General features: G+C 38.5%; 1 protein-coding gene across 2 annotated transcripts in view; it reads left to right on the forward strand.

Annotated features, from left to right (window-relative positions):
* hsd17b12b (hydroxysteroid (17-beta) dehydrogenase 12b) overlaps positions 1-13,059 on the forward strand; it is a 41,302-nt gene that overhangs the window by 11,384 nt on the left and 16,859 nt on the right. For both annotated transcript variants that reach the window (XM_037790019.1, XM_037790012.1), the window contains exon 2: positions 911-1,092. In XM_037790019.1, the coding sequence (XP_037645947.1) occupies positions 915-1,092 (178 nt within the window). In that variant the 5' untranslated portion in view covers positions 911-914. The remainder of the gene's footprint in view (positions 1-910; positions 1,093-13,059) is intronic.

Genomic DNA, 13,059 nt, shown 5'->3' on the forward strand with positions numbered 1-13,059 from the left:
GCTTATCAGGCGAATGCTGCCATCAGCTCAGACTGGAGACACCTGCAGTAAGAACCTGGGAAATCAGAGCACACCTGATTACACTTGGAGCCACTCAGTCCCTGTCAGTCAATTAACCCCTTAACTACCCACATAAGGAAAAACAAAGATAACTGTGATCAACCCCACTTGGCTTTACCAAACAGTTACTGAGGGAGTTGTTGCTTCCTCACATTATTGTTGTTATTATTATTATTATTATTATTATTATTATTATTATTATTATTATTAATAATAATGTTATTATTATTATTATTATTATTATTATTAATAGTGTTATTATTATTATAAATAAAACAGAGCTACATAAGGAGGTGAAGAAAAAAGTGGTAGAAAAACATAAAACAACATAACAGCTCAGGAAATGCCATATCACATACATTTTATTTATTTATTTCAAAATACGGGACTGATAATGGTGACAGGGAGGACTGTGGTATATGGGTATAACACTAGATGGTAGGAAAGATAAGATCTTTTGCAATTTGCTATTAAAAGCAGAAAAAGAAGAAGGAAACGGGCCAATATGATTTATTCTATTTTTATTTTTTATGTATTTATTCATTTAATTTTTGCAGTTATTGTTTTTGAATATAGTTCATACCAGCCAGTCTGATCCACACACCACACATACCAGCTGGTGGCGGTAATGCACCAACTCGTAGTTTACCAACCGCCAATAAACATAAAAAAAACGAAGAAGAAAAAGAAAACGGACCAATCACAGACCGCCATTCGCTGATGCGGAAGCAACACCGATCCGTTTTTCGTGGCACTCATTTTGCACTTTGAGCACTTCTTCTTCTTCTTCTCCCAGAAACACAGAGACTAGACGTCCGGTCGGTACTGTCCTCAGATACCAGAGACACAGAGGTATGTGGTCCAGTGGAGAAGCCGTGTTGCGGTCCGTGGAGACGCCGCTGCTGCTGCTCGGTGCTCTGACGGCGGCCTGGCTGTCGCTGTGCTCCGTGTGTCGCCTGGTGACCGGGGTCAGGGTGTGGGTGCTGGGCAACGGACGGCTCGTCTCACCCACCACACTGGGGACATGGGCAGGTGAGAGACTGTGTGGACACAATGACGTCACTGTCTAACGTTAAGCTGGCTTGTGTCATTCACCTTTTTTTAAATTTTTTATTTCAACTGTATACACATAACTTACTAAGAGGAAAGTGATCAAATAAAGATACAATATCATATCAAAATACCATGAAAACTGCCAAAGTTGTCATTGGAGTCGGTCCATTTCCTCTTTAAAGGTCCCATATCGTAAAAAGTGAGATTTGTATGTATTTTATATTATAAAGCAGGTTTAAGTGATATATAAATACTGTGAAAGTATCAAAACACTCAATCCATGGAGAAGTACACACAGCCCGTATTCAGAAATTGTGCGTTTGAAACAAGCTGTTAGGATTTCTGTCAATTTGTGATGTCACAAATCTACAATATTTAGACCATTTCACAGTTTTTTTTTAACTTAAATTTGATTGCAGTTTCAGCAACTCATACAATCATAATAACATTCTATACCACTGTATTTTCATTTTTATAGCTGTCTCATAGTTTTAAAAAAAAAAAAATCTTACAGCTTAAAACAAGGGGGAGAGAGAAAACACACAAAAAAACAAAAACAGAAAAAAAAAAAAACAAGACTTAATATTAAAATATAATTTCAATTGGATTCAGAGAGAAAGGGAGGACACAGACCTAGACAATCCAAATAATTAAAATAAAACAAAGTAAAATGAATAAATAAATAAATTTAAATAATAATAAATGTGGTAAGGGGTCGGAGGTAAGGGAGGGGGAGTGTGTTGTATGGGTGTGTGCTGTATGGATGCGTGCACGTGCCCAGAGAGGTGATCTGGGTCAGGAAGACAAAGACACAAGTATGATCCAGGATATATGAGAACACTCAGATCACCGATCACTGCACTAGTACAATCATGGCAGGGCTCCACCTTTTAACAAATGTGTCTTTTTGGAGTCTTATGGAATAGGTTATTTGTTCCATGTGGTAGATTTCCCATACCTTCTCAATCCATAAATTGTATGTTGGGGGCTCAGGTTTTAGCCACTTAATTGTAATGCATTTAACTGCTGCTGTAAGCAATATTTGTAAGAGATATTTTTGGCTCTTCCATCAATGCCTTCAGGTATTGCTCCCAGCAGTGCCATTTTTGGATCTTTGGTGAAATTTTGGTCGAATACATCTTCGAGTGCCCGAAATACCTCTTCCCAAAATGTTTTTAATTTGGGGCACGTCCAAAATATGTGAATATGATTGCCAATATGTGTACCACAATTTCTCCAACATTTATTCGAGTGTGTAGGGCCCATTTTGGCCACTATTTCTGGTGTACGAAAAAATCTAGAAATCACTTTCCATTTGAATTCCCTCCAGCTATTAGAGTTGGTCACTAGATGTGCTTCGGTGCATATTTCTTCCCATATGTCCTGTGGTATGTCTATATTCATTTCAATTTCCCATCGCCCTTTTATTTGAAGCGTATTGTTCAAATTCATGCCTAAAAATATTTGGTAAAAACGGCCTATAATTTTCTTATCCCCATTTCCTGTTTGTAATTTCATTAGGAACTCTTCAATTGTAGTGGGCTCCAGAACTTTATCCCATTGCTTATGTTTCATTAGGAAGTCCCTTAATTGTAGATATCGGAAAAAATCTGTGTTGGGAAGTTTAAATTCCTCTCTCAACTGCTGGAATGACTTAAGTCTGCCATCCTTCAGGAGTTGGTGTAGGTTAGCGAGTCCATGTTCTGACCATTTTCTAAATCCTGTATCTAAACTGGAGGGAACAAAATCCTTTATGAATCCAATATTGGTTAATGCTGAAATTGCTTTGGGCAATCCAAATGCTAGTTTGATTTTTCTCCAAATTGTTAGTGTGACTTTAGTCCATTCGCCCATTTGAATTTCTCGTAAGGCTACATCTAAGAAAGGCAAGATCTGTAGGGGCCTCGCACAAAGGCTTTTTTCTATGTTAAGCCAGCGTGTATGTGTACAATCCCGGGTCCATATTGTCAAAGGTTTTAACTGCGCAGCCCAGAAGTAATATCTTAGATTTGGAAGTTTGAGCCCTCCCTTTAGTTTAGATAGCTGCAATGTTTTTAGTCTGATTCTTGGCCGTTTTCCTTGCCATATAAATTTTGAAATTAACCTGTCCAATTTATGATTAGTGCATGATTGTGTGAATGTAGGTGAGTGGGTGTAAGAAGATAAGTATTTGTAATAGGTAGGGGTGGGGAGGATGGGGGAAGAGGGGTATTTAAACCAAAAAAAGAACAGAATATACAAAAGTAAAATACATAAATAAATAGAAGTGTAGACAGGGTTGAAACATTAACATGAGACATTTGTATTGGAATAGAGGAAAAAATTAATTTCCTTGTTGCTTTAAATCTCACAGTGAGATCCCTGGGGAACATTATGTTCAGTTCAGTTTGAGTTGATCCCAAAGTTAGATAAACCGTGAACTCGGTCAACACAGTGTCCAACACACCTTTGGGACAAGGTCCCAGGCTGCAGGTCAGGACGGCAGCTATGCGAACAATCCTAGAGAGTGCTCGCCTTTGCTTGGGTGGAAAACCAAACAGAACTAAAGAACTAAAGCTATTATTCTCGGTTCAGGCTCCTGCAGAACCCCGAGATAAAATTAGAAAAGATTACGACATTTCAATGTGAGTGTCACAATTGTCAAAGTAATTCTATGTATAAAACTTATTGTGAAACTTAGGAATTTATCAAAACCAAAGGAAATGAGATAAAAATGAGTGAAAGTTTCCTGAGAGCTTATGCTCATTCATTACAGCCTGTATGCACACAAGTATTTAGATCACATATCCTTCTACTATACACATCCATACACAAGCACACACCCTCACACCCACACACACCCCTACCCACATCCACACCCACACACCCAAACATCCACACACACACCCACACACACAGGTAATCTCAGGGGATATTTATGTTTTGTTTAACCTATGCTAATATCCTAATGATAGACACAGCCTCTCAGGTAATGAGCAATTAAGTAAATAATAACAAAAACGAAACAAAACACTCAAATAGTCCATCTGAATAAACATTTAGGAAGCTGTCCCAGGCAACAGTTATTTAGAATTGTTTATATGTCACTTCCCATGTGAAATAAGGATACCTTCAGTTAGTCTTCCATCTCAGATCTGGGGATGACTTCTTTCTTTACATAGTCCATGGCTTTGGCAGCATCCAGGAACTCCTTCTCTTCATTGTTGTGGGAAATGCGGAATCTGGCCGGGAAGAGTATTCCATAGCGAACTCCTGATCTCCCGCAGAGCATCTTCCTGACGTCCGTGAACGCGGACCTGGCTTTGGCCACGGCGGCTGTGTAGTCGGGGAATATGGCAATCGGGCTGCCGTTGTAGCGGAGCTGACCACCGCGGTCCCGGGCCCTCCTCAGGATGTTTTCGGCATCTCCCTCGTTCTGTAGTTTTGCGATAATGGCGCGTGGCTTGTCTCCCGGTCTCCTCTGTGTTAGCCCGCGATGTGCGCGCTCCACCCGCACCTCTTTATCCATCTGTAGCACCGCTTTAAGAAGTTTAGAAACCTCCGTAGGTGAGCTTGATCCAGGTTCTTCAGCTACTCCGATGATCCGAATGTTACCTCTTCTCATCCTCCCCTCCATATCTTCACATTTTACTTTTAATTCTTCCACTTGCTTATTGAGGTCTCTGACATATGTTTGAACTGAAACTACCTCGTCCGACCACGTGCATAGTCCTGCCTCCATCTCTGTTACGTTAGCTTTAACATGCTCGAGATCTGAGCGGAGCACCGCGGTGTTGTTGGCTATTTCAGTTTTCAATGCTCTCATTTCCGTCTGTAGCGAGTCAAAAAACTCCGCCAGAGTACTCTTCAGCTGTTCACTTATCACAGCGGTTATGTCCTTTCTTATGGAGGAGAGGATATCCGCTTTCACCGAGGCGATGTCCATGGTCAGTTCAGCCGCGGGTGCGGGTGAAGCCTGGTCGGTGTTAGTTGAACTCTTCGCCGAGGATGTGTTGGGCCTTGTGGTGGATGAGCCCTCATTCTTATATTTGCGCAGATTAGACGCCATCCACGTCGATTTTACCGACCTTTAACTGCACCTTGGTTAGTTGAGGGTAGATTCTAAGCTTTTTGCGTGCTTTTTTAAAATTAAATGTCGTTTAAATACGAAATTAGTCAGGATTCTGCAGGAGCTCTGAAAAGTACGTCTTACTCCATTTGCGGCTCGAAAGCCATTTCACAGTTTTAAACGTAAACATACTAAATGTTTATTTCCTGTTGCAGCGTATGCGAATGACATCAGCTGACAGGAAGTAAACATGGACCCAAACTGTTTCCTAGCAACGCAATTCCGTTGCCATTCCGTTGAAATGCGCTAAAACGGAGCGTTTCAGACAGAGGGTAAATACAGGCATATTCAGACAGACAGTATGAGGAAAATAATGTTTTTTTTTAACATTAAAGCATGTAAACATGTTCTAGTAGAAAACCCAAAATACAAGCATGAACCGGAAAATTTGCATGATATGTCCCCTTTGATATTAATTTATTAGTGGGCCTATTCATAACAAATTGCTTCTTGGTACAGGAATGAATGAGTTGTTTGGATTCTTGGTGGTTCCTATATAGATGAGCATCAATTTGCACCTGAACCTGAAGAAAACAAAGTTTCTTTAAGTACTTGTAAAACTAAGGAGATGTGTCTGTCTTGTGGGTGTATTAACCAGCCATTCTTTCACTAAACATGAATCCAAGATATATATAAGAATAATTTATAGTTTATTTTTCTAATCTACAGATACAGATAGCTTTATTTATCCCCGAAGGGCAATTCAGTTTCTGCAGTCCACCGAGACATTTACACATTCATACTGCACTATCATCAATGACAGAGGGAACACAGTAGGTGGCATATGGGGAGGTGCAAGATCAATAAAAGTACAAGAATAAAAATATTTGAATTATTATAACTATTATAATCTACAGAACTCACAAGAATATTCATAATCAAATCTAAACTTCTCCAACTCGTTTTTAGTTATATTCAGTGTCCAAAGGAACTTCTCTAACTTAATTACTATTATTATTATTATTATTATTTTTATTATTATTATATAATATTCAATTTATTTATTTACTATTTAATCACATCCAACCCCTTTACATTTTTGTTTACAAAGTCACATTAAAAAAAAGAAAGGCCCAAATCATTTTGTGTGTCTATGAAAGAGTAACTGAACTTGCAGCTTCAGAAGCTCTGTTCACTGCTCTCTGCTGGCTGAAAGTTATAGTTGCATCTCTGACAGCATCCAGCATCAGTGTTTAGTGATGCAGCAGCTCAGCATTTAACAACCTCACACTAGACTCCACTTGATAATACTTTGATTTAGTGTTTAATCATTTGTAGCTACAGAAAACAGCATTAAATTGCTTTTACTGTAAACACAGCATTTAACTTTAGTCTACAAATTCCATGGTCTTTCAGATTATCAGTTATAGATAACAGGCCATTGAGCAATGAAGGCCAATGAAGGAAACACTTTCTGCTGATATGTATAACCTTGAATACTATTTACAACGTTCCAGTTTTACAATCTTTGTCGCAACAATACATTTTTCTGAAATAGTTTTTTCATTTTATTCTATAAGAGAAAATGTACTTTAATCGCTTAATAGAATACGTCTATATTATACATTAGATTGCTCTCAGTTTGAGAGCAACAGTAGAGGAATAGATTTACTAACAATTTTTCACAATACATTACACAATTGGTGTTGTGAACTGCATTCTATTGAAAGGTTTCTAATATCCTGCCCTCCTCAAGTATATAAATAGGAAGGACAAAACAATAAGAAAAAGTCAGAATATAATGTAGTCAGTCTAGTACAACCACCTCCAACTATGACCTCAGAAACAGACCTATAGTTGAATTTACACACTTCAGACAACAAAAACGGAACATTATAAACTTTGTAAAAGTATACGACTTTATGGCAGAACTGTTTAGAGCTGTGACGATTATCGATTAGTTGTTAACTATTACATGAATTGCCAACTATCTTGATAATCGGTTTGAGTCATTTTTTAAAGAAAAAAGTAAAATGTCTCTGATTCCAGCTTCTTAAATGTGCATATTTTCTGGTTTCTTTACTCCTCCATGACAGTAAACTGAATATCTTTGAGTTGTGGACAAAACAAGACATTTGAGGACGTCATCTTGGGCTTTGGGAAACACTAATCAACAGTTTTCACCATTTTCTGACATTTTATAGAACAAACAACTAATCGATTAATCAACAGATTAATCGACAATGAGAATATTCGTTAGCTGCAGCCCTAGAGCTGTTGTATTGGATTGCATTATATTGTACAGGCGTACCTAATAAAGTGGCCACTGAATGTATATTACAATCAGACACATTTTCTTTGAACGTGACATGGCCAACCTGAACAGTACTGTGCTGTTGCACTGTGTCACAGCTTGCATAATAAGTTAACCCTGAGTGTTTTATGGCTCACACTGGTGATTGTGAAGTCTACTTTTGCTTTAGCACATATTTGTTACACACTATAGGCTTCTTCTTCGTCCCAGCAACAGCAGACTGCAGTGTTAGTCTGTGGTGCTTTTCACTAGAAATAAAGAATGGGCAGGGAATGATCAGCCTTTTGTTATCTGGTGTAAACTCTAGTAAATCTTGTCATGGGATTATGGCTGGAGGGGATTATCAAATCAGACTGAACGCTGTCCATCTGTCCAGCCTGCTCACTGACTGGACCTTGAAGTTTGAACAGACTGCTGCTGGGATTGCTCAAATGATTGCGAGTCTGGTGTTCAAGGTTCACGTCATGATACATGAATCACATAATCAGTCAGTAGTTTGGAAAGAGGTAGAAATAGCTGTTTTAGATACAGTTATATTACATTGCATCCTCCACGTTCAGTGGAAGTCATGAGATGAAGAACAATAGTTAATAGTCTGTTTCGGAGTAAATCTTTCATGCGTTTGCAGTGTATATTTCCCAATCCTAAATCATTTTATGTGTGCATTTATCTTTTTACTTGGGCACTCTTATTTTTATCATTTTATCAGAGTTTCAAAATCGGAGCAGTCTTTTTCAAGCGGTGCATGTCGCAGTCACATCAGTCCGCCAGAGAAACCCAAATGTTTTGAGGATGCGTGCTGAAGTTGCCCTTGATCTTTTTTTGCGTGCAGCTAAAAATGGAACCGCGTCAGCCGGGGTTTTTATTTTTGGATCAGGCTACACATGCAAAATGAATCAGAATATATCCAATGAGGCAGAGGAGCCCGTTAGCCTCGGATGCCGCCGCCGCTTCCATTCACAAACTTTGTCTCAGTGAAGTGGACTTGATTGAGAGGATGGCCTGATTATGTAACGGGAGCAGAGCCATTCATAAATGAGCCGCAGGATCCTCGGGATTCAGGTTCACTGGTACCACATCGCACTTTGTTGTGTGTGTGTGTGTGTGAGAGAGAGAGAAAGAAAGAGAGTCTGTGGCAGTATAACAGAGAACCATTGTAGTGGTATCCTAATGAAATGGCGTCGAGCTATCTGAGACAATGCTCCACTTATTAATAATATAGCTGCCTTATATTGTAATAATAACGCAGGGTGGTTTATAAATCAAGCTCATAAAACAGTAACATCTATCTAAAACAAAAGTTACAGCTAACAGTTTATTTATCACAAACCTGTCTGTCAGTGCTTATATAATGACTTCATCTGTTCACATGCTGTCTGATTTTTTTAAATTTACAATCCAGTTCAAACCCTTCAGCTCAGTGCTTCCCAAACGTTGTTTCTGGTGTCCCACTTCTTAAAAATGACAAACCATTGAGACCCAATTCACAATAGTTCTTATCTATAAATCGTGAGAAGTGCAAATTTGTGCGTTAATGAACGTTGCTGACCATTTTTACTGCCATTTTCACATCACATTATATTATCTTGAATAGGTAAACCAGCCATAATAAATCACAACTCCATTTGATGTGTTATTGAAAACATATTGCAGATGCAATTTGCTATGAAAGCAGAAAACGAAGAAGAAAACCGTCCAATCACAGACAGCCGATCGCTGATGCAGAAGAAACACTGATCCTTTTTCGTCGCACGCATCCGGAGCTCATAAAATTTGTCTTTAACTGATGCCATTTTCTGGCGAGCGTGCCAATTGGAACTGCTCATGTACAACTCTCAACAGAGATGAGAAGGAAGCGAGATGGCTCACTCATTAGCTATGTCCATCATCAGCTCCGGATTTTTTTTTTGTTTTTTTTGTTTTTTACCACTTTCCGATTTGCTAGATTTACTAGCCCGATGTGGCATTTTACTTGCCCCGGGTAAGCGGGCAAACCTTATTGTTTAGCCCTGTATGTCGATGTCATAATATGAGACTAGATATTGTCTTGGATTTTGGATATCGGAATATCTTATTATTTGCCTTTACCCACTTAGCCATTATAGCTACATTACTGATGATTATTTATCAAAAATCTCATTGTGTAAATATTTTGTGAAAGCACCAGTAGCCAACCCTACAATAGCATCGCAATATCGATATCGAGGTATTTGGTAAAAATGTCATGATATTTGATTTTCCACCTATCGCCCAGCTCTTATCGAGGCTCGGACATTGTTGGTTATCAAACATATGCACACATTCCAGTGGTCTTATTTGATATAATAATAGTCATTGTTGCTGTTGTAGATTCGGTAGTAAATTATTTTATTATTGTGATTGTTCCAGTAGTGCTCGGTGCAATTACATTACATTAGAGCTGCAACTAACGATTATATTCATGTAGTATAAAATTACAGAAAATGAAACATGAAGTATAATTTAGCTCAAAGTGACATCTTCAAATGTCCTGTTTTGTCTGAACAAGAGTCCAAATCCCAAAGATATTCAGTTTACTGTGATATAAAACAGAAGAGAGATGCAACAAATTCTCGCAAAGTTGATACTAGAGAATTTTTGGCATTTGATTGAAACAAATAATCGATTATCAAAATAGTTGTCAATCGACTAACCAATTATTTTATATATACAGTATATAAACACTTATGTCGCTATGAAATACCCCTCTCCTCTAGTATAAATAATGAGTCTGGAAGTAGGGCAGGACTTTGGTTTATATTTTAGGTGCAGAAGATGAGTTATTCCCACTCCTTCAATTATTTTCAACAATAAAACGATGTTGGCTATCAAACCCGACACCCGGATGATGACACATAGTAGCACCATCATCAGAACACCTAGCCAGTCTAACCTACATTCTGCAGAAGACAGCACTTCCTAAAATAGACCTTGTTTTATTTGACTGAAGGGAACATGCACTCAGCTATAAAAGCTTTTTTTTTTTTTTTTTCTGTTCCGACTGCAAAACAATTCATTCTTAAAACAACTAAAAATAACCCAGCCTATGTTTCCCTCATCATTGTGCCTGTGGACTCTGCATCACTCTCCCCTCCTCTTCCCTGTGCTATTTTTAGTTGCCCCCAGGATCCCCCATGTTCGTGTTTGTCATTTTCTCTCCTCTTTCCTCCCCCACTCCCTTCTATTTGGCTCTGCTGCAGCCCTAGAGGATGCTTGGCACCTCGGCATCATCTGTACTTAGGAAGATCACACAAAGGGGACATGGGTACAGCGAAGGGTAGGTAGACAGATGAGTAAGAGAAGGAATTAATAGTATTGTCAAAAGAACAAAATATTTGCCTAAAATAAACATCTCTGCGGGGATATTTGTATTAGACATTGCGGCAACAGCACAAACAACGTTTCATGAAAGCAGCAACGATCGGGTAGTGTGTGGTGTTCTGCGATATGGCTGACAAAAATACCGTATATTAACAATATTAATCATGATATATATACCATGTCTGTTAAATGCTTATAATTCTTAAATAAAAAAACACATATAATAGAAAATATTTGATTAGTTTTCTCAATTAATCGATTAGTTGTTTGGTCTATAAAATGTCAGAAAATGGTGAAAAGTGTTTCCCCAAAGCCGAAGATGACGTCCTCAAATGATAGCTGATAAAAGATATTCAGTTTACTGTCATAGAGGAGTAAAGAAACCAGAAAGTATTCATATTAAAGAAGTGGACTGGAGCTGGAATCAGAGAATTTTGACTTGTTTTTATTATAAAAATGACTCAAACCCCATTAATTGATTATCAAAATAGCCGATTAATTTAATAGTTGACAACTAATCAACTAATCGTTGCAGCTCTACCACAGCAATCCCTGGCCTCATCTTACCTTACATAAAACATCCAAATAAATGCAGTGAGGTATACAGTTTTAACATTTTGAGGGAAAGAGAGGACTGGTATCAGATTGGTACTCTGTATTGGCAGAGTTGAGATGTTGGAGGGAATATATTGGATCGGTGCATCCCTAGTTAAGATAATATAACAAGTGAGACTAAAAACACTTTAATTCTCGGTCTCACTCATTTCAATGAGACCACTGCATTGACCAATTGGGGGTGTGAACACAGAAGGATCTTACAAAAAAAACAAAAAAAAAAACACAGGGTCTTTCGGCAAAAACTTTTAACACGGCTCAACTTTTCTTGCAACACAATGCAACATAAATCAGCAAGACACCACCGCATCGGCCAATCAAATACATCTTTGTTATGTAACCAGTTGCCTTCCGTGTGGGGAATGCATTTTTCCCCACAGTGCTAATGTCTGTCACACGCATACTCTGGCCTCCATAGATGTATTTCATCTTTTTTTATTACCTGTCCCAGCATATAAAAACACAACGGATGAAACTTTAGTAGAAAACAATAAGTCTGTACATTTTAGGGATGCACCGATCTGACTTTTTCAGTCCCGATATCTGGGCTTTGGGTATCGACCGATACGGCGAGTACCAATCCTGCCAGTCTTTAATTAATAAGCTGTATGCCTCACTGTGTTGAAGTGACTGAGATCATTCTCTTATGTGTAAGACAACATCAGGCTTGACTTAAACATTCCTAACTTTGTAAAACAAAATGTAACAAAAACATAGATATAAAATAGATATAACATAGATACTGAATTGTTATGTATTATTAAAATAATAAATCGTACACCAGCAACATGGTAAAATATATTCAAAATTAACAGAAATTACAATTCAAGTGTTTTTAATGCAGTCCAATCCATTGTCACCAATACCCGATCCAGCTCTTTGAGACCGTATCGGCCCGATATCCGACATCAGTATCTCTGTGTCCCTAGTACCTTTTTACTGGGCCCGGCAGCAGACCACAAATAACTAAATTAACGGCAAACCATAATGCACTTTTCTTTTCACTAGTATACTTATCTTTAGTAGACTTAGACTGTTTAAATTTGTTTTGCATAGAGATTGCACTTATGTTAGTGCACCTTGCATGTAAATGAGTTTAAAAGCCACGCTAGCGGCCCCTAGAGGCGGATCTGCTCAGTGCAGCCAGACTGTTGCGGTTTGACCTAAACCACCAATGATAAGTGCTCTTCACTCTGACAATTAGGTCTAAACCACAGTGCAAAAAAAAGGGAACAAAATAATTACAGAATAATAATTACACACAACTGACACTTAAAAAACACAAGATGAAGAATAATACAAAAGTATACACAAGGATAAGATGAATGTTGTTCTTTTAAGCCAGGTCATACAGGGACGTCCTGACTCTCCATCCCACTCCAATCCACTTTTTGTTATATTTAGCCAGAGGTGTGATGAATAGTTCCTTCTGAAAGATGGGAATTACTAAAAATAGGCCGCTGCTGCTGCTGCTGCTGCTGCTGCTGCTGCTGCTGTTTGTGCCAGGCAGTTCCAGGGCATCCGTTTGCTCGATTGCCACTGATGACAGAGAGGACCTAACTTCCCCTCTCTCTCTCTCTCTGTCTTTGTCCTCCTTATATCCTCGGCTGCTCTCAGCGTACCTCTTCCT

The sequence above is a fragment of the Sebastes umbrosus genome, chromosome 2 (assembly GCF_015220745.1).
Source record: "Sebastes umbrosus isolate fSebUmb1 chromosome 2, fSebUmb1.pri, whole genome shotgun sequence".
Taxonomy (NCBI): domain Eukaryota; kingdom Metazoa; phylum Chordata; class Actinopteri; order Perciformes; family Sebastidae; genus Sebastes; species Sebastes umbrosus.